General features: G+C 38.5%; 1 protein-coding gene across 6 annotated transcripts in view; it reads right to left on the bottom strand.

Moving 5' to 3' along the window:
* Positions 1-24,811, bottom strand: part of ryr1b (ryanodine receptor 1b (skeletal)) — a 177,737-nt gene that overhangs the window by 108,342 nt on the left and 44,584 nt on the right. For all 6 annotated transcript variants that reach the window (XM_079825048.1, XM_079825049.1, XM_079825050.1 and 3 more), the window contains 29 exons: positions 24,392-24,466; positions 24,219-24,297; positions 22,047-22,159; positions 21,856-21,955; positions 21,677-21,773; positions 20,071-20,145; positions 19,826-19,982; positions 19,510-19,677; positions 19,296-19,417; positions 16,728-16,914; positions 16,331-16,466; positions 15,799-15,894; positions 15,565-15,683; positions 15,342-15,475; positions 12,983-13,224; positions 12,708-12,900; positions 10,696-10,912; positions 10,492-10,596; positions 9,754-9,857; positions 9,580-9,663; positions 9,340-9,499; positions 8,042-8,189; positions 7,293-7,498; positions 6,960-7,134; positions 4,358-4,566; positions 3,925-4,277; positions 2,558-2,687; positions 2,298-2,458; positions 128-290 (listed from right to left, as the gene is read on the bottom strand). In XM_079825048.1, the coding sequence (XP_079681174.1) occupies positions 128-290; positions 2,298-2,458; positions 2,558-2,687; positions 3,925-4,277; positions 4,358-4,566; positions 6,960-7,134; positions 7,293-7,498; positions 8,042-8,189; positions 9,340-9,499; positions 9,580-9,663; positions 9,754-9,857; positions 10,492-10,596; positions 10,696-10,912; positions 12,708-12,900; positions 12,983-13,224; positions 15,342-15,475; positions 15,565-15,683; positions 15,799-15,894; positions 16,331-16,466; positions 16,728-16,914; positions 19,296-19,417; positions 19,510-19,677; positions 19,826-19,982; positions 20,071-20,145; positions 21,677-21,773; positions 21,856-21,955; positions 22,047-22,159; positions 24,219-24,297; positions 24,392-24,466 (4,308 nt within the window). The remainder of the gene's footprint in view (positions 1-127; positions 291-2,297; positions 2,459-2,557; positions 2,688-3,924; positions 4,278-4,357; positions 4,567-6,959; positions 7,135-7,292; positions 7,499-8,041; positions 8,190-9,339; positions 9,500-9,579; positions 9,664-9,753; positions 9,858-10,491; positions 10,597-10,695; positions 10,913-12,707; positions 12,901-12,982; positions 13,225-15,341; positions 15,476-15,564; positions 15,684-15,798; positions 15,895-16,330; positions 16,467-16,727; positions 16,915-19,295; positions 19,418-19,509; positions 19,678-19,825; positions 19,983-20,070; positions 20,146-21,676; positions 21,774-21,855; positions 21,956-22,046; positions 22,160-24,218; positions 24,298-24,391; positions 24,467-24,811) is intronic.

The following is a 24,811-nucleotide window of genomic DNA, read 5'->3' as shown; positions in this document are numbered from 1 at the left end:
TGAGAGGACACGTGTGTGTATATAAGTTCAAATGAACAATATGCACAACTAACAGTTCAGAAATGAAGTACCAAAGACAGGAGCTAGGAGTGCCCCTAGCTCCTTTAAAGAGATGACCTGCACTCACCTGATAGAAAGTGTTGATCTCCTTCCCATTGGCTGTGAAATTCATTAGACCTGTTGCCAGATCAACCAAGCAACCAATCACCAGATCCTCCTGGCTGAACCTCTGTTGGGTGCTGCTGCCAAACTCTCCTCCCCACACCATATAGCAGTTACTCCTCCTCATACTGACAAACAAACAGAATACTATAAGTGTCATATTTATGAGTGATGAACTATAGCTTAAGAAGAAAGAATACCTTCATTTTTACTTCAGATTTCAATTTCAAATCAATTCTGTTGCTTTAAACTTGACCACATTTTATTATGTTTCCATAAAAATTATTAAGCTCTTTTCAGCATTTATAATAATAATAAATGTTTCTTGAGCATCAAATCATCATATTAGAATGATTTTTGAAGGATCATGTGACACTGAAGACTGGAGTACTGATACTGAAAAAAACTACTTTTTTTTTTTACAGCAAATAATTTTTTTTTTTTGTAATAACATTTCACATACTACGATTTTTACTGTATTTCTAATCAAATAAATGCAGCCTCTGTGAGCATAAGAGACTATAAAAATCCCTTTCTTAAGAAAAAAAATATATAAAATAAAATTTAAATAATATATATTTACAGTACCTGAGAAGCAGAATTTCACAATTTAACACTTTATAATAATGGTCCGTCATTAATAGGTAACTATGCAGAAGTAATGCAGGACTAATGAGTAGTACTACATTAACACTTCAGCTACCACTACTAACTAATATAGAAACAAGCTTAACTAATCAGTAAGTAATATCAAATTTAGGAGATAGTACCTTGTTAAGAAGTCAATACTTACTGAATGAGATTAGCCTCATTAATAACTATTAACTAACTGACTAATTATTAAAAAAAAACATGTAAAATGTAATCAATCATCTTTTTTACTCTGAATAAATAAATAAAATGCATCACTAATTATTCAAGGGTTACCTAGTCACTATGCAGGAACTACTAGTGATCTGGACCATTATTTTAAAGTGAAAAATATGTTTTTTCCAGATCACTAGTAGTCCTTGAAGAGTGACTAGACAATTGACTGATGCATTTTATGACTTTATTCTGAGTAAAGAAGGACAATCTTCAAGAACCACTAGTGATCTGGACCATTATTTTAAAGTGAAAAACCATCTTTTTCACTTTAAAATAATGGTCCAGGTCACTAGTAGTTCCTGCATAGTGACTAGGTAACACTTAAGTAATTAGTGATGCATTTTATGACCACAGCAAGACAATTTCTCACATCTCAGACACGTTAATGTTGTGATTAGTAGTTCATTAATAATTCTTTATAATTTGTCATAGTTACCTATTAGTTCCTAGTGATGCCAATCCCATTCAGTAATTATTGATTACCTAATAAGGAACTATCTTAGTCCTAAATTTGATATTACTTACTGATTAGTTAAGCTTTTTTCTATATTAGTTAGTAGTGGTAGCTGAAGTGTTAATGTAGTACTACTCATTAGCCCAGCATTACTTCCTACATAGTTACCTATTAATGACAGACCATTATTCTAAAGTGTTACCCTTATTTTTAGGTATGTCTTGAATTAAGTTATTATTCTTACCCCATTATTACTTAATTCAGGCATAAATCTGACAAAATAATTAGTGAGGTTTGTCCAAAAAATAAGAACTATTAGCCAAAGAGATAAGAAATTCAAAACATATTCTCTGAAAACAAGTATTATTATTTTAATTTGATTCTCAAAAAAATGCATCTTGTTTTAAGGCTTCTTACATTATTTACTGAAAAACAAGAAAAAATTCAAAAATAATTGTATTATTATTATTTGTAGTGGCAACATATTTGAATGTGTGCTGTACATCCAAAATACTATACTGTGCATATTATAAATGATAATCATTACACTTTTTCATTTTCACAGTAAAAAAGAAGTTTCGTGAGGTAAAATCTCTCCCAACCGATTCTGAAGGTGGGTTGCTAAACTAGGCCACTAGTGCAGTGCTCTTATATCACCAAAATCAATATTCACCTTCATCACCTCACTATACTGAACATTTATTTTTAACTAAAAGCTTCTCCGCACTGCAGCTTCTTGCATTTGTCCACAATGGCCCACATTTCAATAGTTTGACATGACAAATCAGTGCGCTGAATTTTTAGCACATCTCACCTGTCGTGTATGTTGCCCTTGTCGTCTCCAACTGTCAAAGTGACAGTACGGACCTTAGTCAGGTCGAAGTTGAGGTCATACATGTGGAAGTCTGGGGTGACCCAACCCACCCACACACCGCTAGGTTCTTGCCCGGCGAAGATACGGACGGAGTAATAGTACTGCACAGTGGAGACAGAGAGAGAGAGAGAGAAGGAGAAGTGAGGAAAACAAGAGCAGAGAATGTGTCATATATGACCGATCTTGTAATGAAGACTGACTGTGGTCGTATTGAGGATGATCTCCGGGTCGTCACGATCGTCGGGCACCACATCCTCAATCAAACGGGGCATAAGAGGTGGAGGTGGAGGAGCGGTGGTCATGGCTGCCTTTTTAGCTTTAAACAGGAAGCTGCGGGAATAAATTGAGTGGTCAAGCATGAACAAGAGACTTGCAGAGAACGATAGACTTTTCTTATAAAAAATGAAGTGTGCTTAAATGTATTGAATTGTAAAAAAGCTTCACTTGAGATAATATAATATTAATTAAATAAAAAGACACTTTTATGACTATGACCAGGTCCCAAATGGCATCCTGCCGGACACCTGGCACTCTTTTTTTTATCGCCTTTTTTTCGTATCATATATTTGAGTAATTATCATAAATTAGGTATCATTTGAAAGCTTATGAACTCAAAATTCATCCTGTGAAAACCGTTTTGAAATTGGACGTTGAGTTACCATGGAAATGGTACTTTAAATTCTTCTAGCGGGCTCCTCCCCTAGTGGGCGGTGTCATGTTTCATATTACAACATTTATTTTAACTACTTTATAATCAAAATCTTTTCTAATCTTGACAAAACACATACCGTCGGAAAGGTCTGAGTCTCAAGGTTCCATATTTGGTTACAATTTTGTGATGGAAATGACATTTAGACAGAAATTTACAGGAAAATGCATTAAAAAAAACAATCAACGTAATTTCAATGACACCCGGTGGCTATTTGTGGTACAGCGCCTAAACAAAATCTCATGGGAACTTCAATTTTTGTGACATCAACTACAAATTTGGAACACAACTTGGTTACACATATGGCTTTGATTTTATAGTAATTTTTGATTAAAACATTTTTGTAAAATATATATTTTTTATAAAATAAAAAATATTTAGAACAGTATTTTTTAATTTGCAGTACATTTAAACTTCCATAACTTTTTCATACTTTTTTGAATTGCTTTCAGCAATAATCTGCCGAGTGTCTGCTTTAAAACAAGACCAAACTTGAATTACAGCCCTTTAAGTTTGAATAGGGCATTTTCATGACTATTCTCAAAAAGGGGGGTGACGGTTAAGGGGATAATGTGTCCAAAAACATTACATTCAGTTTGGACTTAAAGGTATAGTTCACCCTAAAATGGAAATCAAGTCATCATTTACTATCCCTGGTGTTGTCCAAATGTCATATGCCCTTCTTTCTTTGAGTAAATGATGATTTAATTTTAATTTTAGAGTGAACTATTCCTTTAAGTATATTCTTTTAAAGTATATTATTTCCGTTACAAGTACTCTTTTTAAAAGTATTCTAAAGTGTATGCCATATACAGGACAAATGTCAGGATAAACTTCATGAACGTCCTCAGTTCTCACCCTTTCTTTTTTCCTTTCTCGGATGCAGTGTCTTTGTCATTTTCTTTACTGTTTGGGATATCTTTGGGCACGGATGGCTCCTTTTCCTTCTCCTCCTGCTCTTTGCGACTGGCTGACTTTTTCAGCACCTCAAATTCAGAGTCGGGGTCCACCTCCAGCACCTGATCCTCAGGGATGGTGAGGGTCCGTGTGAGGGGAGTTGTGCCGGCAGGCACCTTGAAGGTCAGGTCGAACTCTACAGGCATGCTCAGTCTGAAGAACAGCATGTCTGTGTTGGCGTTTTGGGATCCGAAAGTCTTGTGGGTTATTTTCAGACAGGGGGCGCTGTCTACGGTTCCATCCACACGAGAGACCTACAGGTCACAGTAAAGGACGATAAAGCAGGTCCATAAACTTGAACTTTAAACAAATGTCACAAAGATTCCTCAAATACCTCGATGTGGTTGTGGTCGGTGAAAACTGGGACAAACTGGGGGAGGCTCTTACTGAACCACATTGTGATGTCTCTCTTCATGTTGATGGCGAATGGCTCAAAGCCTTCTTGGAGCCCACAGATGGCGAAGTAGCGTAGGCTGCTAACATTCTGACCCAGGTTAATACGGCCAACCTGAGAAAGACCCAGCATGCAGACTGGAATAAAACCTGGAGAGAGAAAAATAAAGAAAAGAGGCTGATTTATATCAGGTGTGGGGGAAAACTAAATCGATACAACATAGAATTGCAACATTTTGCTTGGCAATATTGTTTTACAAATACAATATATCCAGTATTGATCTTTTATTTGATAGTAGAATAACAAAATCAAGTCCACTACTATAGTGCTGTGTTTTTTCTGGTGAGTTGGTAAAACCAAGATAGAGTCATCAGAGAAAGAAATCATCCGCATTTACATACAACATATGGACTTATTTTGGATTTCTTTTTTTAACAAGGATGAGACGAAACAGGAGATGGATATATGACAACATGAGATTTGCAAAGAGTCTCGTATGATGATTAAATACTCTGGGACTCTCTAGAACATGAGGACTAAACTCACACTCCATCGTACAGAGTAGGGATGGAACGATTACCGTTTTCACGATAAACCACAATAAAATGTACTGACGGTTAGCAATATCATTTAAAATTTAATTATCATTAAAACCGCGTATGATTACCACGATTTTGAAAACTTGCAGTAAATCCTGTCCAGTCAGCATCAGTCTGGTGCAGCGCGCAACGTTGTTTTTTGAATGAGAAGAAATGGCAGAAGGCAGTGACAGCACTCGGGGGATTGTTCAGCCTTCTAAAAGCACCAAATCTGAGGTGTGTGGTCATATTTTGGCTTTTACAAAAGTCCTGAGGGAAACTTAATCGAAGATGGTCACCCTGTCTGCAGAACATGCAAGAAGAAAGTCGCTGCTCTAGGAGGAAACGCTTCAAATCTGCGAACGCAAAGCAAGTGGACTTTGACCTCAATACTAAAACTACATCTGGGAAATAATAACGAGAAGCTTAAGCCAAAGACTAGGGTGACATTTAAGGGATAATAATGTATATTCATTGTACGCTTATTACACAGATTTTCTTTACCACATTATTAATTATTACAGGGACATATTGAATTGAGATTAATGTTTTAAATCTTACCTTTTTATAAATCCATTTTGTACAGTGTACAAAACAATCGTCCAGACAAGATGATCACAAGAAGTTATAGTAATAATTATAGTAGTATTAAAAGTAAAGTCCTTTGATTTAATTTTCAATACAATCAAAAACAGAGACGCAAGTTGCATTGGAATGAAACGAGAGCGTGCATCCGTCGTGAATATTAAACTTGTTGAAATGTTTTTTAGTGTGTGCATCTGTTCTTTTGAACACTTTCATCTCATTTGAACAAAACAGTGTTAATATTGATAATCGCGATAATGTGGGTCACTATAATCGTGATATTAAATTTTCATACCGTTCCATCCCTAATACAGAGATAGTGTTAGCCTTAGCTATGGACGGCAAAGCTGTAAAGTCAGCTTCTTTGGGGACATTTGCAGATAAAAAAGGTAATAAATCGCTATAAACAGTATGTAATAACTACTTAGCATGCCACAAAATGTATATAATAATCGCAATAATTTTATATTGTGACTTAATAATCGTGATAATATTGTGTTGTGGGGACTCAAAGCTGAGATTAAATCAGTTCCTCTGGGGCAATATAATCGCAATATATAGGTGCGTTCATGCCACCGTCTCTCGTCATGATTACCAGATTACGATTTATAAAAAGCGCTTTAATTACAACATGTAAACTAGGAATTTTCAGAGAGCTCCTACTTGTACCACATGACCGCTGTACCACCTGACCACTGCAGATTCAATTTGGCATTTATAGTGCTGCTATAGAAACGCATAATTCTGAGTATGAGGACACTGTTCGCATGTTGTCATCTCGTAATTACGACATGATGTGCATATTATCACAAAATGTGTAAAATATACATTTTTACATATCGTATTGTAACTTAAGGCCTATTAAAGCTGCATGCTGACCCCATCTGATGCTAAACGCCATTAATGTCTAAGGTGCCATATTAGATTTTGCTATTAAATTTGCATTTTAAATTACGCTGATGAATGGCTTTACAAGACTTAAAATGTAGCATATTAATCATATGGACAGTTTTTATGATACCTTTAGGGTGCTGCCAAGCCAGGCTATTTAAAAAAAATTAATATTTTGTGTTTGATGGAAGAAAGAAACTCTATACAGATTTGAGAGTGAAAAGTGTTTTTTTGTGAATTATCCCTTTAATACCTTGAATCCCTTTCCTTATTACTAAAAACAACTATTCAATCAGAGGTACATTTCCATTACAGAGCTTTTTAAATCCAAGACTAGGATTGATCTGTGCCTGTGGAAACAAACCTCTTGAGACTCAACTAAAAAGTAACTACAGACTTTTCCTGACCAACAAAGCTTATTAAAAAACACATTACCTCAAAAAACAACTCATTGAAAAGAACAACAACATTACAGCCCAAATCCTCACCGTCTCCAATCTCAATGTCTTTGAAAGCCATTTCAGAGCCAGAATCGCTGATCAGCATCTCTCCGTTAAGAGTGAACATGATGTTCATTTCAGTGAGGTCTATCATGCAACCGACCACATCACCAGACAGCCACTGACGACCAAATGGCTCATTACCAATATGCCATCGTTGAGCCTGCAGGGAGAGCACAGGAGAGCAATTTAGCATTTATTGCAGCTATACAAAATCGTTTGTCAGCAACTTGTGCGGCACACAATATATGTTGGTCCAATTAGCTGAAAAGCCTGTAACCATATAACACAGAAGAGTTAGGTTAAAATGACACTACTGACCCTGTTTCCATTAAAGACATAGGCTAGCTCATCAGAACCAAGCTCAACATCAGAGCGGACGTTCGGTCGAGCCCAGCCCACCCTCATCTCTCCTGTGGTAACGGCCTCAAACTCAAAGTACCACTTTCCTGAGGTGATTGCGTACTGCTTCTCTGCCCTGAAGATACGCACTTTATCTCCACGTGTGTTCTCAACACCATGACCACCTGTGGGAAAAAGAGATTTGAAGAATGTAGAACTGAATGAACAATACAAAACCAATCAAAATTGCTCCGGATGAATATTGTTGGTGTCTAGGGTTTAAATTTCGGTGTGGGACTGCGCTTATTGCGCAAAATTTTACTCATTCCCGCATTTTGTGCTCACAACCAAAGCCTCTCAGTACTAAATTGAGTTATTTTTCGCTGCTTATTGCACTTAAAAAGTCAAACACACAAAATAATGTCAAAATGAGTCAGTTCTGTTTAAAGAAAACGCATGTGTATCAGTATAATGGATCCGTGCGTCAGGTCTTAAAGTGACAGCACCCCAATAAACCGTCTGCCAAATTATGAGTTAATGTTAAAAATATATATATGGCAGTTTTTCCCCATGGTATCGATGTCAAAATTGTGGCAAGTGAAAATGCTGAGCGGCTAGTAACTAGTAAACCACAAGCCACAGTGGCTGAAAAGTTCATGTCAAGCCCTGCTACTAAACCTAGTCTATGAAAGTAGTATGAAAGTAGTATATGAAAGACAAAGACTCACTGCTCTCCTGATCTGGCGGCTCGATGTTGTATCCATAGCCAATCAGAGTGCGTACAGCGTTGTTCACACTGTCTCTGTTGGTCTTCTTTGTTCTCTCGTCCAGAAGGTTGTATGGCACCAGACGAGGGTTACGTTTATTCATGATGTCCTGAGGGTAAGTAATAAGAGTAAATTGTTTGGGTTTGAAGTATTACTTGAATTCCAGCTTGCAGATATTCAACATAGTCATACAAAAAGTTCCCGTCCAAACTCAATTATCAGCGCAATATGACTGAAGCCCGGGTCTTATCGCCACGCTGATGATAAAATGTGGGACCTATTCCAATTCTATTGAGAATTTGCAACTTTAAAACACTATAAAGTCTAAAACAGCCACATAAACTAAAAGAATAAACAAACAAATAAATCTCATAAGGGAGCATGCCCTGGGATCCCGTTAAAACGGTTCACACTTCAACCCTCACAATGTTCAAACCAAAACTACACCCTTGCCCGGATGGGCTATTTTTGTCGGATCCAAGCACACTCAATTGGATAATATTGCCCACAACCCGTTGGACGAGGATTCGATTAGAACTACAAACTAAAAAGTGATAATAAAAACTACAAACATGGCAGACACGCAAGACTGACGATTAAGTAGAGAGGTTTACATAAAGGGATTGGAGTGATTAATAATCAGTATCTAACCTGACGAAAAGATATTTATTCAATGTTATCCACATTATATTTAATCTGCAACAGCATTGTGAACTTTTGTAATGATATGTTTGGTCACTAATTTTTAAATGCATCATATTCAAATACACAAGGACAGTCTCTGCATGAAAGACCCACGACTGGCAGATCAACGTGCTGCTACATTTCTCTCTGATACTGAAGGAAATTAAATTAAATTGAATGTGGAGGATTTTAACTGTGATTAGATGATTGACAGGGCAGTTTAAACAGTGACAGGATGCAAGTAACTAAGCGACAGAGCATCCGTTAAATCACAATTATGATGAAGTAGTATGTTGCAAAGCTTGCCTACACTTCTGCTACACACTCAAAAGTATGTACTTTTTCTTCACAAAAACAGTACTTTTAGGGCATAGTATAAGAAAGTGAATTGGGACGCGCATCTCTTTTTGCATACAAATTCTGGACAACATCCAAAGGCACAACAAGACATTTTTTCTCTTATTCCTTGTATATCGCCCATTTTCCTCCACCACCACAATGCACGCGCAACTGCAGTGACGTAACTGTGATGTCTGCTCCCAAAATGGTCTTTTATGAGCAGTGTACACATCTACCTGCACAATGCTGTAGGTCCATCCTTGCCTGACTCTGTCCCGTGCCCAAACATTGTGCCCATTTTCCGCCAGCTTCTCCACCAGCTGGTTCTGATTGGGTGTCAGTTTGACATGGTTGAGGTCCAGAGGAGCAGGTTTGTACCCACTGCTCATCACATAACTGACCAAGAAACAGAAAAATATGAAAACCAAAACCTTATACATTTGCAAGATAAAAGTGTGTTTTGTAGGTTTACATACGTTTTGGGCAGTTTGATCTTCTTCAGATTCTCCTCTGCTTTCTCATCTCCCATGCCTACATGGCAGCCCAGAGCTAAGAGGGTTCTGGAGAGGTCATGGAGAAAAGATGTTGAATAATTGGAGAGACAGATGGATGCATGAACAGTGAACTTCTGGCATTCAACAGACACTCACTTCAAGGTCTCTCCAGACATCTGGAGGTTATAATTCCTCTCGGGTTCTGGAAGACTCTGAAAGTCCACCAGGCACGGGTGCAACTTCTTATTATCATCCCTGAACTGAGAGAGACAGCATGTTCACGGTTAACTTTAATCTTTGAGTTTATGGGTGTGTTCACACTTGGCATGTTTGGTTGGATTAAAACGAATCCTGGTGCGATCGCCATCTGCCATCTGAACCCTGGTGCGCATCAAACATGCGGGCCGAGACCGCTGAAAAGACTTCCAGACGAACTCTGCTGCAGTTTGAATAAAATATGAACGCAAACATGGACCAAAGACATGTAAATAAACCAAAAACGGTTCAGCAGATCTTGGTTTGTGTGTGTGACGGAGCGATTCCTGCCGTTTTGACTCCTTTACACATTTTATAAGCTTTTCACAAGTTCTCAGCTGCTCAAAATACCATCATATGAAGCTACACACATACTATGAGCACATTTAGTCCGGCACACAGCATTGTTTTGGATGTTCGGTAAGAAACAACGGTCATAAAAGCCGACCAATCAGGTAGTGAACATATCCCATTGCCTTTAGGTTCGGTATCTTTAGGTTCGGTGTTAAAATGGCAATGTGAAAGCTAAGCGGACCAGGACCAAACGAACCAAGCAAACCGAACTACAAATGTGAATACACCCTATATGTATATGTGTGCTTGAGTTATTTGCGAAAAACAGAGGCGGAAAGCGCTCACCACTCCATAGGTCCATCCCTGCTCAATACGCGTTACGGCCCAGAGCTCATGGATGTTTTCTGCAAGCTTCTCTCTGATCCGCTCCAAGTGAGGAGGTAGCACAATCTGCAAATGACATAAACAGCACGTACATTGACCACTCAGTGAAAGTGTTTCTGCCAAGCAACAGTGGAGTAGGGGAAAAATGTGGGTAGTTTAGTTTACCTGGGCAGTGTCAACAGGACAGGGAGTGAATGAAGTGTGTGTGAGGGATTGCGTGGGGCCCAGCAGGTTTCTGACTCCATTAAAGTCATGTTTATACTCCTTAATGTGCTCAATGCGCATTCTGTCTTTGGGAAGAAGAGCTTCGTAACATGGTGCATAACCAGGAGGGGGCAAGAACTTAAAATCCCCATGGCGACCTCCCAAAAGGAAGCGAGCTCTGAGAAATGAATGATAGGTCAATAGGTGAGAAGACATAATAAATGTGCATGAATGATTCATATTTCTAAAATGAAAACTACTGATTTTAGTATTTAGGGTTTTGATTAATTATTCAGAAATGATTGACCCTGTCTCTGGGCCGATAAGGCTGCATTTATTTAATCATATTATATAGTAAAATAGTTGCTTTCTAAAATATTATTACAATTTAAAAATAACTATTCTCTATTTTAATATATTTGTGATATTTAAGTATCATTCCTCCAGTCTTCAGTGTCACATGATCCTTCAGAAATCATTCTAATATGCTGATTTGCTGCTCAAGAAACATCCAATAATATTTTGTGGATATATAATATATATAATAATGCATTTTTTCAGGATTCTTTGATATATAGGAAGTGAACAGAATTTATTTAAAATTAAAATCTTTTGTAATATGTGTTAGCTGTCACTTTTGACCTGATCAATTTTATGCATCCTTGCTGAATAAAAGTATTAAATTCTTTCAAACTTACTGACCCCAAACTTTTGAATGGTAGTTTATATCTTGTATAAATATTAATATCTCTAGACCCTTGTCACGTCTGTTTTTGGTTTGGTTTCATGTCTTTTATTTTGTAATATGTCATACACTTGTCCCAATTCGCATACTATCCGAACTAAATAGTAATTAGAATATAGAATTAATAAAATAGAATTAGTACGTCCCAAATCGTAGTATGTAGTACTATTTCCGGTCTACTACGACGCACACTCTAATGGCTGATATTGCGAGTTGGACGAGGATTCGATTAGAACTACAACCGCGGATAAAAAGTGTTAAAAAACTACAAACATGACGGTTGTGCGAGTCCGAAGGTTAAGCAGAGAGGTTTAGATAAAGGGGTTTGAGTGATAAATTATCAGTATTTAACCTGACGAAAATATATTTATTCAATGTTAACCACATTTCACCTGCAGCAGCATTGAGAGATTGTAATGATGCGTTCGGCCATTACCTTTTTAATGCATCATTAGATTTAAACTGCAAACACGTGAGGAGAGTCTCTGCATTAAAGACCCACAAATGGCAGATCAACGTGCTACTACATTTCTCGCCGATACGGTAGGAAATTAAACTGAATGTGGAGGATTTGAACTGTGACGATGATTGACAGGGCAGTTTAAACGGTGATGGGATGCACGTAACTAAGCGACCGTTATAGATCACGAAGTAGTATGTCCCAAAGCTTGCATACTCTTCAGCTACACACTCACAAGTATGTACTTTTTCTTCACAAAAAGAGTACATATTTTTAGGTCGTAGTATAAGTAGGCGATTGGGACGCAGCATGCGTCATGTTTCTTGTCATGTGATTCCCTTGCCTTTCATGTGATCTTGTCATGTGGTTCTCTGTCAGGTTTTGATTGGTTCATTGTGTTTTACTTTCAGGTGGGTCTTGTTATGTCTAGTCATTGTGCCTTGTCTAGCTTTGTCTTTGTAAACCGCTGTCGATGAGTCGAGTCAAGTCAAGTCTAAGTCCAAGTCATCGTTTGATTCCGTTTACTTGGTATTTGTTTTATATTCCACTAAACTGCATTTGGGTTCTCATCTCAACTTCAGTGGACTACCGTTGCAACCCTAAAATTATAATTATAACTACTTAATATGCATCGAATATATCATTTATATATTATCCATAAATGATTTACAAATTAAAATAACTATTGGTTTACTTTAAGCCAGAATTTTAATATTGGAGTATCCCTACTACAAAGACTTTCTAATATAAAATAACAAAGTGAATTACTTCACTCCAGCGGAGAAGCTAATGACAGGGAAGAAGAGGCCGTCTACGTTGAAGTTCTCAAACATTCCCTGGACTGGATGGCCATTAATACGGAAGGAGATACTAGGCACACTCAGATCCAGACAGCAGCTCACAACATCATCCGCTGCCAGGATGTGCTGGTTGGGCGAAGCCACCTGACGTGACACGTGACCTACACAGAGAAAACGACGGTTTGAGGACCATAAACACTCACACAACGCTGTATATAGACTATACAAGATCACCACGTTTACCTGACCACAAGTGAAGGCCATCAAAGCCATAAGAGTAGAGGTCATCACCCACACCGTTGCCACCCCAGCCCTCTCCTCCTCCAGGGTACGGACTGAAGCCCTCAGTCAGAGCCCAGCCGACACGCAGATGGGTAGCCTGCGCTGTCACAAACGGCTCCACGTAGTCCACCATCACCTCAAAGTACCACTTCTTAAACTGTGTGGAACCTTCACAAGTCCCCAAAAAGATATTGGGCCTCACGCTACAAGGAGAAAGTGACATTTGTGCAGTTTATAACGGTTTATAATCTTTTCAATTTCTTTGATTTAGCACATCTTCAGGAACAAAAGCTGCAATAAATGAAAAAAGGGGCAATTCATTTCAAAGATGATCTATTATGCCCTTTTGTTTTTGGGATCTGCTAGAATAGGTTTTCATGCCTGAATGTTCGAAAAACACATCTGACATTGTTGCAGCTCCTCTCTTCCCAGTCTGTCAGTATTAGGTTTAGTTCCTGTCTCTATGAAGCCCCTCCTTCTGAAAAGCACAATGTGCTCTGATTGGTCGGCTGGAGCAGTGTGTGGTGATTCTTCAAGGGCGTCGAGCATGTTTGGGAAATGCCCCGCCTCTTACCATAACCGTGAGTTCCAACCATAGACATAAAAAAAATATATATAAAATATGGACGTAGTGTCCTTGACGTCACCCATAGGGTTCTGAAGAGCAGTTTTGAAGCGTAAAGTCGGGTCGAGCTGGCCGTTGCCATCTTGTCAGCGTGTCATAGCGCGTCATTCCCGGATAACAGAAAATGGGCAGTGGGCAAAGAGGCGGGACGTGGGTGGAGCTGAGGTGACGTGATGACTAATAAACAGCAATAGTCTGTGACTAATAGTCACTCAAAGTGACCACGCCCTTAACCCTCACGAGTCGGCGGTCGCGCAGGCGCGATCGGATCTCTTTTTTTCTTATCATTGCCAAAGAGACTCAAATAACTCATTTTTATCATTCAGGCAAGTGTTATTCATCATTATAATATGTTAAGTTTCAATTTTTTTTGTGTACAGTCACAATAAAAACAAAATGTTTTTCTTTATGCAAAATAAAGAAAACAAACATGATGCGCGATCTGCAGCCTCTCTCTCAAAGACATTCATTCAGATAGTCTTCAGAAAAGGAACTCTAGCTTAGTGAATACTTGTCTCACAAACATGAGATATATGTCTAAAGAAACGCTGAAATGTCAGGTTTTAAACAATGTAAACCAAATCGAAAACAAATATGCTGTGTTTATGTAATCTGGTTGAAAAGCGATACATGTCAGTCACCCGCGAGCCACTTCATTAGTGGCGAACTGTCAAAGTTTGTTTTATCGAGTTAATATCGAGTTTTGGTTTGTAAAAAGTGAATTTTTTTGTTTTGTAGAAAGTGAATTGCTTTCTTTACATTGAATTTCGTTTTGTATAAATTGTATCTTAATTGTAATGATTTATTATTTACTTTTTTAGCATGAGACTACTTTCAAAAACAATACTCTCAAAAATACAAGCATGTACATACATGTTGCTCAGATATTATGGTAGCCCAGTTTGTGCTGAATACAGTGTAATTACACTTTTGCCATTAATATGTTTATAAGCAACTGAAAAAAACACAAATGTCAGAGCATGTCAAAACTTCTGAAGGGCACCAAAACAGCTCAGACTCCTAGGGGTTAATTATGCAGAACTTTAAGGCTTTATAATAATGTAATAATAATGTAAACGAATGAGTTATAAAAAAATACCCCCTCACAGTTGTCATAAACGGTAAAATTAGATATATAGACCGAAACCACAATTTGTACCAGGCTGTAAACGTTTTTGTAAAGCTGGGCATTTTAACATGGGGAAAAAAAATACGTTTACAGCCCCAATTTTTTTGTTTGTTAGCCATCACGTCACCTCAGCTCCAACCACGTACCGCCTCTTTGCCCATTGTCTGTTGTGCGGGATTGACGCACAGTCATGCGCTGCCAAAACGGCAACGGCCGGGTTTGAGGCTTCAAAACGGCTCTTCAGAAACCTACGGGTGACATCACGGACACTACGTCCATATTTGTTTACAGTCTATGGTTCCAACACACAACTACTGCACATTTTCTTTGCGTATGCCTTGGGCGGGTATTATTTAAATGGAATATTGTGGCGTGTTCGTTCCTGGAAAAAAACTTGATGGAGGCGTTTCAGGGAGTTCAGAAACAGTCTGATGTAGAGAATAACTCCCTTTGGAAGGTGCTTTGTAACTTTGCAGACCTTTTTTATTGCAACATTACACACTAAAGAAAGTTGACCATAAAAAAAAGCATAACAATATAAACCTTTATATCTCAACAAATATTACCTTGATACATAGTTAACAATGTTAGTCTGCAGCAGGAGGTCACGGCCCGGAAGCAAATTTTCTGTGATGAGGTTTTGATTGGACCTCACAGCAACACCGTTACACACACACAGAGAACGTAACACATCTAAAACCTGTCCAGAAAAAGGAAGAGGAGAGTGAGATCTTCTATGTGTAGTAAAATGCTAAATGTTAGTTGACCAAATCACATTTACTGTTAGACCTTATGGTTTCGACCGTGTTTGTCCAGGAGAGAAATGATAGACTTGATGTGATTCTCCTGAATGATGTTCAGGACTTCAGGGCTTTCAATCAAAACACAGTACAGCACCTCTAGAATGCCTAGAGACGAGGACACAGAGAAAGACATGTAGAGAACAAGATGTGGCAAGACATAAAGAAAAAACAGGTTGTGTTCATTCTGTGCCGTTTGTAGAAGAAGAAGTGTTGCAGATACCTGAAGAAGCTTCGAGACGATCCAGTTTACTGACCAACCAGTCCAGGTTATCGCAAAACAGAGCACAGTTAGAACGGTTTCCTCTGATTAGAGATGCTGCAAAAACAGAGACACATTTACAGACGCATGCTTCCATTTATTGACATTTAAATGATTTCTATTTACTCTACTGGTTTGGAATAATTAAGATTATTTCAATGTTTTTGAAAGAAGTCTACACGCTACAAGGAGAAAGTGACATTTGTGCAGTTTATAACGGTTTATAATCTTTTCAATTTCTTTGATTTAGCACATCTTCAGGAACAAAAGCTGCAATAAATGAAAAAAGGGGCAATTCATTTCAAAGATGATCTATTATGCCCTTTTGTTTTTGGGATCTGCTAGAATAGGTTTTCAGGAATAAGTCTCTTCTGCTCACCAAGACTGCATTTATTTGACAAAAAATACAGACATATAGTGAAATATTATTACATTATTACTATTATTACAAATACACCTGTATATATTTATATTTAAGTTTATATTTAGTCACCAAGCAGTTCATAGAGCAGATTGACAATCTCTTTCCAGGATTCGGCCGCTTCCTCTCCGGCAAACTCAGAGAAGTGTGCAGCAGTATTGTAGACATTCAGGCGGTCGATACAATCTAGCACGATTGTGATCATCCCCTGCAACACCAAAACATTAAATGAATGGGGATCAGGGCTGACTAAATGTAAATCAAATTGCAATACCTGATAAACAGTCATTATGTCTGAAAACACTGAACAAGAGTTTTATCAAGCATGTTTACAAATAGGCCTGTGGTGCCATCTAGTGGTTATACTATGTATTACATTTGATTTTCTTTCTTTCATCCAGATATCACAAATCTGCATATTTATTACTTGCACATAATGCATACATTGAAAGATAAGACAGGCACAAACCTCTTCTTGGAAGAGGTTCTGTCGGTTGCGTAGAGAGCGCAGCTTGGTCTGTTTCTCCTCGTGTTCCAGCTCCTCTTCTGGAGGCCGGAAGTAATGGATCAGATCCTGCAGGGACAGGATCACTGCGTCTAGTGGCAGGGACACTGGGCCGGGAGATTTGTTTTTCCCACTCAGAGAGTCCAGACCTCTGACATATAAAAGAGAGAGGAGAGGATACAGGCACATTCAGAGAATGTAAGACAACTGTCTACAAAATTCTGGAATTATCAGCCTGAATAGGCCAATATTAGAAATATAGCTTATTTTTTCAATTTTAGTAAGTATATGCTCTTTTATTATTTACCAAAAACAAAAAGTTACATAAGGAATAATTGATGACGGGCCATTAAATAATTCGACTCAAGGTGGTAATGTGGCCACGACGCGAAGGGTGTGCATTATTTTTCAATAATTCATGGTCCTGATTAAATTATTCCACTATACTGATACCACACCTCAAAACATTGTTCAGATTATGTATTTCAAGACGTTTTCATTTCTTATCGCATCCAATCCCAAGCCTCCGTTGCTAATTCTAAAACGTCATTTTAGAGCATGAGGAAGGCATGAGCCACTGATTGTACTCTAATGCAGTTACGGCCTAATGGGCAGTCGTGGCCTAATGGTTAGAGAGTCGGACTTGTAACCTGAAGGTTGCAGGTTTGAGTCTCAGGTCCGGCAGGAATTGTCATTGGGGGGAGTGAATAATTAAGGGTGTGAACCTACACTGGTCTCACGGTTCGGTTCGATTATCAGGCCATCGATTCGGTTCGGTTTGATATTACGATGCACACTGCATCCTCATGTATACAATTTTGTCAGTCAGTTATATGAACTGAACCTTTCATTTTTCCTGCTCAGAGAAAACACGCTTCTTGAATGTATCAAACATCAAACAAAACTCAAGTCTGGGCACAAAAGACAACAGGAGCATTTAGAACAAATACTCAATATACTAAAAGTCACTTCAGGAGGTGGTCTGGGCCGCATTACAGTCAAAACAAAAGTCTAAATGCATCTAGTTGTTGAAACGGTTTACTCCTCCCAACAATGCTAAAAAATAAACGTGAGAGAGCGTTATATGACATGTTATAGCCCGATAGGACAGCGCTACTGAAGCACGCATCGCCGCAGACGGGCAGCTGCGTATCTCTTCATCAATCCAGCACACAAACTACCGCAAATAAAGCGGAAAGCAAGTCGTAGGTGCTCAACACACAATCATATTCATTAAAAGTAAAGAAATTGAATGATCTTACCAGTGCTGTTGCCACCTAATGCGGTCTTTGATTGTGAAATTAGCTGATGATTAATAAAATGCAGCTCATGTCTGTTGTTCTCGGTGACGTTACGAGAATTGAAGATCGGATTTATATCCATTTTCCGGAGAAACATTTATGTGACCAGATGTAAATGAAGTCGTTTTGATAAATCAGATAGATATCTGATCTGTAAAAACGCATGAAGTGACCAGGTGTAAATAGGCCCTTTAAGAACTCTAACGTTGATATAATTTGATCTATTTTTGGCTGAGCTGGGTCCACCTTGGCACTGACAGGCGTTAACAGCTCACGATGAAAACGGCTGACGTGGTTCCTCATTGCGATGCATTGAAGAAACTATTAATTTCGACACCCCTAGTGAATAACCAGCGCTCTCCTCCACCCTCAATACCACGACTGAGGTGAGACCCTTGAGCAAAGCACCGAACCCCCAACTGCTCCCCAGGTGCCTCAGCAATATGGCTGCCCACTGCTCTGGGTGTGTATGTGTTCACAGTGTACACTTGTGTACATATGGAGCACAAATTCCAAGTATGGGTCACCATACTTGGCCACACGTCACTTCACTATCACTTATTAGAGAGAGAGAGGGAGTGAGAGTGAGAGATTAAGCGTGTGTGAATTACCTGTCTCTCAACAGTGTTCGTCAGCAGCGTTCCTACAAAGAGCGAAACTGTAAGCATATCTGTTTCAAGAACAGCGCCGTAATTAACTTGTTAGTGAGAAATGTCATGTAGCTTTTAAGTTGCTAGACTATTTTACTGAGAAAATCTTCAGAGCAGGGCTGACAACCCGTTTCTGTGCGAGTGTGTGTCCGTACTGTATGTGTGTGTGTGTGTTTAAGCGGGAGAAAGAGAGTATGTGCTTTCTGTACATAATAAAACAATCTTGTGGCAAAAACATGCAAATTATGTTGTTTTTATTCTATTGTTTACTATATTTGCTTGGTTTCGTTGTGGGGTTTGTTCTTTTGCTGTTGTGGGCTGTAAGGACCTTTGAAATAATTGAAATCATGTGCTGAAGTGATATGGAACTGTAATGCGGTCAAGACCTGCTGGAACTACTTTAGCCATGCGTTTCCCTGAAAATAATAGCACACCTTAGAACGTTCGTCGGCAAATCAGATTCAAGCATTTAACAGCCCGTAGTATAAAAACGACTGAAAATACAGTTTCACTCAATATTCAGTGTTACCGTATAATATACAGTAAAAATATGTTATAGTGTATGTGATGTACAGTCATACTTGATGAACTGTGTAAAAAGGCCCGTCGTGCTGTAGATCATACGAGCAGCCTGAGATTCTTCTGTTTGAGAACGAGAGCAAGTCAGTGCATCATCCATATGGCCCTCTTGATGTAATATAGCCTGAGAGAAAGAAAGGTAAGATCATAATAAATAGGTTGAAAGGCTTGACATCAGGTATATATGGGTGGTTTGCAGTCCGGCGAGCTTTATACCCTTCTCTTCATGGTTCCCAGACGAGCCGCTTTAGCATCTAAGGCAGCGTACGTGAGCCACAACCCTGTGGAGTGATGCTGCATGAAACACATGGACTCGCCATACTTGATCTCAGGAACACCCATTCCTTCCACATCTCGCTTCTTCTGAGCCCCCTCCACTTTCTCCTGTTCTCCGGGAATAAGCACAACAGAGGATAGAGGGAACAAACAAATAGATGCGAAGAGAAAAACATAGGGGGAACAGAAATGTAATTAGAATTGAATAACTAAACCGGCAAAAAAGAGATTTTGTATTAGATAAGTTCAAACGGACCTTTGATGCACGGAAACAGAAGGCAGACAGTTTGGTGTTTGCTTTCTCTGGATCCAGAACCATCAGACCCTTCTCCTCGTCCAGACACAGGTACCGACCCGTTGTGATGTGGCGTACGCGGAAGGCCTGGCCCCACTTCATGTGGCTACCGCTCCAACTGCAGAGAAATAACAGACATATGAATTACAAAAGGTATAAGCCAAAAACATATATTGTCACAGTTATGAGATGAGAGATTGTCTCACCCGATTCTCAGAGGCTCAAGTCTCCACAATGAACGGGCCTGACTACAAACCGCCCCTCCTTCATATTGTGCAATCCTAGAGAGATTACAATCATTTATATTAAGCATTTAGTGTGAAATACACAGTGTGCAGAGGCTTGTCAATCATTAACAGAGGTAATTTATATACAGATGGTACAATAACAAAAACAGCCTGCTTACATAATACATTTTATATACGGATATTCACCGATCAGGCATTGCATTATGACAGGTGAAGTGAATAACACTGATGATCTCTTCATCACGGCACCTGTTAGTGGGTGGGATATATTAGGCAGCAAGTGAACATTTTGTCCTCAAAGAGGATGTGTTAGAAGCAGGAAAAATGGGCAAGCGTCAGGATTTGAGTGAGTTTGACAAGGGACAAATTGTGATGGCTAGACGACTGGGTCAGAGCATCTCCAAAACTGCAGCTCTTGTGGGGTGTTCCCGGTCTGCAGTGGTCAGTCTCTATCAAAAGTGCTCCAAGGAATGAACAGTGGAGAACCGGCGACAGGGTCATGGGCGGCCGAGGCTCATTGATGCACGTGGGGAGCGAAGGCTGGCCCGTGTGGTCCGATCAAACAGACGAGCTACTGGAGCTCAAATTGCTCAAGAAGTTAATGCTGGTTCTGATAGAAAGGTGTCAGAATACACAGAGCATCTCAGTTTGTTGCGTATGGGGCGGCACAGCCGCTGACCAGTCAGGGTGCCCATGCTGACCCCTGTCGAAAAGCACTAACAGTGGGCACAATATGGGAACATATGGCACCAGGATGCACTTTGGGAAGAAGGCAAGTCGGCGGAGGCAGTGATGCTTTGGGCAATGTTCTGCTGGGAAACCCTGGGTCCTGCCATCCATGTGGATCTTTGACACGTCCCACCAACCTAAGCATTGTTGCAGACCATGTAAACCCTATCATATAAATGGTATTCCCTGGCGGCTGTGGCTCTTTCAGCAGATAATGCGCCCTGACACAAAGCACAAATGCTTCAGAAATGGTTTGAGGAGCACGAGTTTGAGGTGTTGACTTGGCCTCCAAATTCCCCAGATCTCAATCCAATCGAGCATCTGTGGGATGTGCTGAACAAACAAGTCCGATCCATGGAGGCCCCAACTTGCAACCTAAAAGGATCTGCTGCTAACATCTTGGTGCCAGATACCACAGCACACCTTTAGGGGTCTAGTGGAGTCGAATGCCTCGACGGGTCAGGGCTGAAAAGGGGGACCAACACAATATTAGGAAGGTGGTCATAATGTTATGCCTGATCAGTGTATGTGTGTCATTTTACAAATTGCTAATGCTATTCTTATAACCTTCCTATCAATCAAAGAATGCTACAATTCTTTGAGCACCAAATCTTCATATCAAAATGATTTCTGAAGGATCCTGTGACACTGAAGACGAGAGAAATGGATTAATTGCCATCACAGAAATAAATTACATTTTAAAAGACAACAGAAATATGATTATTTGACATTTTAATCTTATTTCACAATATTGCTGATTTTCTGTATTTTTAAACAAATATAAATGCAGCCTTGGTTGACACTTTCAGACCTTTGAATGTATGTATAGACTTACTTGCGCTGTTCCTCTCCCTGCTCAGGTGTTGAGATGGCCAGACACTCGTCCATGTGACCGTGAAACAGTCTTAAGACATGACCTCCAGTTAAGAACCCTGGAAAGGGTCATTTATAGTTTACATTATCTTCACAAATGACAGAGATATTCTATTTGATTTGATTTTGCTGAACACTTACCCTCTGCCAGCTCACATCCTGAGCAGACTGGATTCATGTTCCACAAGGTCTGCATGAAGGAGGCGTCCACCATCAGATCCCCGCTGGCGTAGGACAGATGCTGCAGGAGAGATCACACACACCAGCTGTCAGCTGAACACACACTCATGTTTGATAGCTCTATAAGATCACTAGGGCTCCAGAAATCTCACCAGGTATCTCTCTGATGACACGCTGACCAGGATCAGGTCGTCTCCTACTCGGACCTTCTCACCCTCTGACCTCTGCTTGGATGCAGGATGGATGGTCCACCAACATGCTTCCCCTGAACATACAAGTAAAAACCATTATAACATACAAATACTGCTATAACACACATTTAAATCAATTTATGCTTGTAGCTATATCAATTAAAATAATAGTAATTAATTGATATTATTAAATATCATTCATTGATATTATTATTATTATTATTATTATTATTATTATTATTATTATTATTATTATTATTATATCATACTACTATTACCACTACTACTAAATAATAAGAATCAAAATCAAAATAATAACAATATGAATTAGTATTATTCTTCTTCTTATTATTATTATAATTATTATAATATATCTAATTATAGCATGGTACTACTAGTACCACCACTACTACTAAATATTAATAATAATAATAATAATAACAATATCATTATTATTAATAATAATAAAAACAATATTAGCATTATTATTTAAAAATATTATTATATTATATCATACTATAAATAGTATCGCCACTGCTACTCATAATAAAACCAGAAAAATATACTGTAATTTATCTTTGTATATAATAAAATAATATCAATTAATAATAATAATTAATATTATTATTTAGTAAACTACTACTATAACTAAATATTAATAAAGTGATTATATTAGCATACTACTACTAGTACTGCCACTACTACTAAATAATAAAACCAGAAAAAATGAATTGTAATTTATCCTTGTATATAATAATAACAATAATTATTTATTATTATTTATAATAATAATAATTATTATTATTATTATTATTAGTAGTAGTAGTAGTAGTAGTAGCATTAGTAGTAGAAGCAGTAGCAGTAGCAATAGTAGTAGTAGCAGCATCTTTAGTAGTAGTAGTAGTAGTTGTAGCATTAGTAGTAGTAGTAGCAGCAATAGTAGTAACAGCAGCAATAGTAGTAGTAGTAGAAGTAGTAGTAATAGTAGTAGTAGCATTAGTAGTAGTAGCAGCAGAAGCAATAGTAGTAGTAGTAATAGTAGTAGTAGTAGTAGTAGTTGTAGCATTAGTAGTAGTAGCAGCAATAGTAGTAACAGCAGCAATAGTAGTAGTAGTAGTAGTAGAAGTAGTAGTAATAGTAGTAGTAGCATTAGTAGTAGTAGTAATAGTAGAAGTAGTAGTAGTAGTAGTAGTAATAGTAGTAGCATTAGTAGTAGTAGCAGAAGCAATAGTAGTAGTAGAAATAGTAGTAGTAGTAGTAGTAGAAGTAGTAATAGTAGTAGTAGTAGTAGTAGTAGCAGCAGAAGCAATAGTAGTAGTAGTAATAGTAGAAGTAGTAGTAGTAGTAGTAGTAATAGTAGTAGCATTAGTAGTAGTAGCAGAAGCAATAGTAGTAGTAGAAATAGTAGTAGTAGTAGTAGAAGTAGTAATAGTAGTAGTAGAAGTAGTAATAGTAGTAGTAGAAGTAGTAATAGTAGTAGTAGTAATAGTTGTAGTAGCATTAGTAGTAGTAGCAGCTGCAGCAGCAATAGTAGTAGTATAACTAGCATGAGTTTGTGCTAGTGGTGTCTATATGCTTTGGTTTTAGGTTTTCTTTTAAGGCGGTGTAATGAAATTGAATTTGAATGTGATTTTATAATTATGTAGTCTTTGCACTGTTGTCAACTTTTGTTGTATTAATATGTGCTTTATAAATACATTGAACATTGTAGTAGCAGCAGCAGCAATAGTAGTAGTAGTAGTAGTAGTAATAATACTAGTAGTAGTAGTAGTAGTAGTAGTAGTAATAATACTAGTAATAGTAGTAGTTGTAATAATACTAGTAATAGTAGTAGTAGCAGCAGTAGTAGTAGTAGTAATACTACTAGTAATAGTAGTAGTAATAGTAATAATACTAGTAGTAGTAGTAGTAGTAGTAGTAGTAGTAGTAGTAGTAGTAGCAGCAGCAGCAATAGTTCAGCTCAGAAAAAGAAATGCAACATTGTGGTAGACTTTTTTTTAAGTATATATGAATTAAAGATTTAAAAAAAAACAGTAAAGAGGAACAGATTCAATAGCACTTATAAGTAAACATCGCTCTGGTATTGGGGATTGTCTGTCTTGATTTGAGCATTGAAGAGTCCATGATGTGTACCTGTAGAGTCCTCCTGCAGGCCCACATCAAAGGCCAGCTTGTCTGTGAGTGACCGGGACGTCGTCAGGCAGCTGAGATACTGCAGTTCAGGGTAACACACACATCTCATTAAAATGAGGGCCATCACATTAAACTCCAGTAATGGTGAAAAAGAGCTGGCCTGCGTATCTCACCATGCTAGAGTGGTAGTGTCTGAGGAGGATGGCATGGCCGTACAGCAGCGTCCGGTGTCCTCCTCCCTGAGATGACTGGAGGAACACAAGAGAACAGAACCTTAAAACTACTTCTTTGTACTCGTGTGAGGGCCCAGAGAAGCCGATTGACCCTGTGCTGGATGGTACACTATAAGAGCTCCACCTTTTCCACATGGAGACAACAAAGAGACAACAAGAGTGATATGAAGATAGAAAGAAGAAAAGAGTACCAAAGATTTCTTCACATCCGTTCACATTCACAGGAAGAGGGTTACAGGACCATGGGGAGAGCATACATAAGTACAGAAACAACCAATGAAGAGGAGAGTCAAAGGTCACACCAAACCAGGTGGATTCACATTCAGCCGTCACGAGGACAACACACACTCACCTTTTCTC

This window comes from Gobio gobio (assembly GCF_949357685.1).
Source record: "Gobio gobio genome assembly, chromosome: 9".
Lineage (NCBI taxonomy): Eukaryota > Metazoa > Chordata > Actinopteri > Cypriniformes > Gobionidae > Gobio > Gobio gobio.
This window is presented reverse-complemented; position numbering and strand designations above follow the sequence as displayed.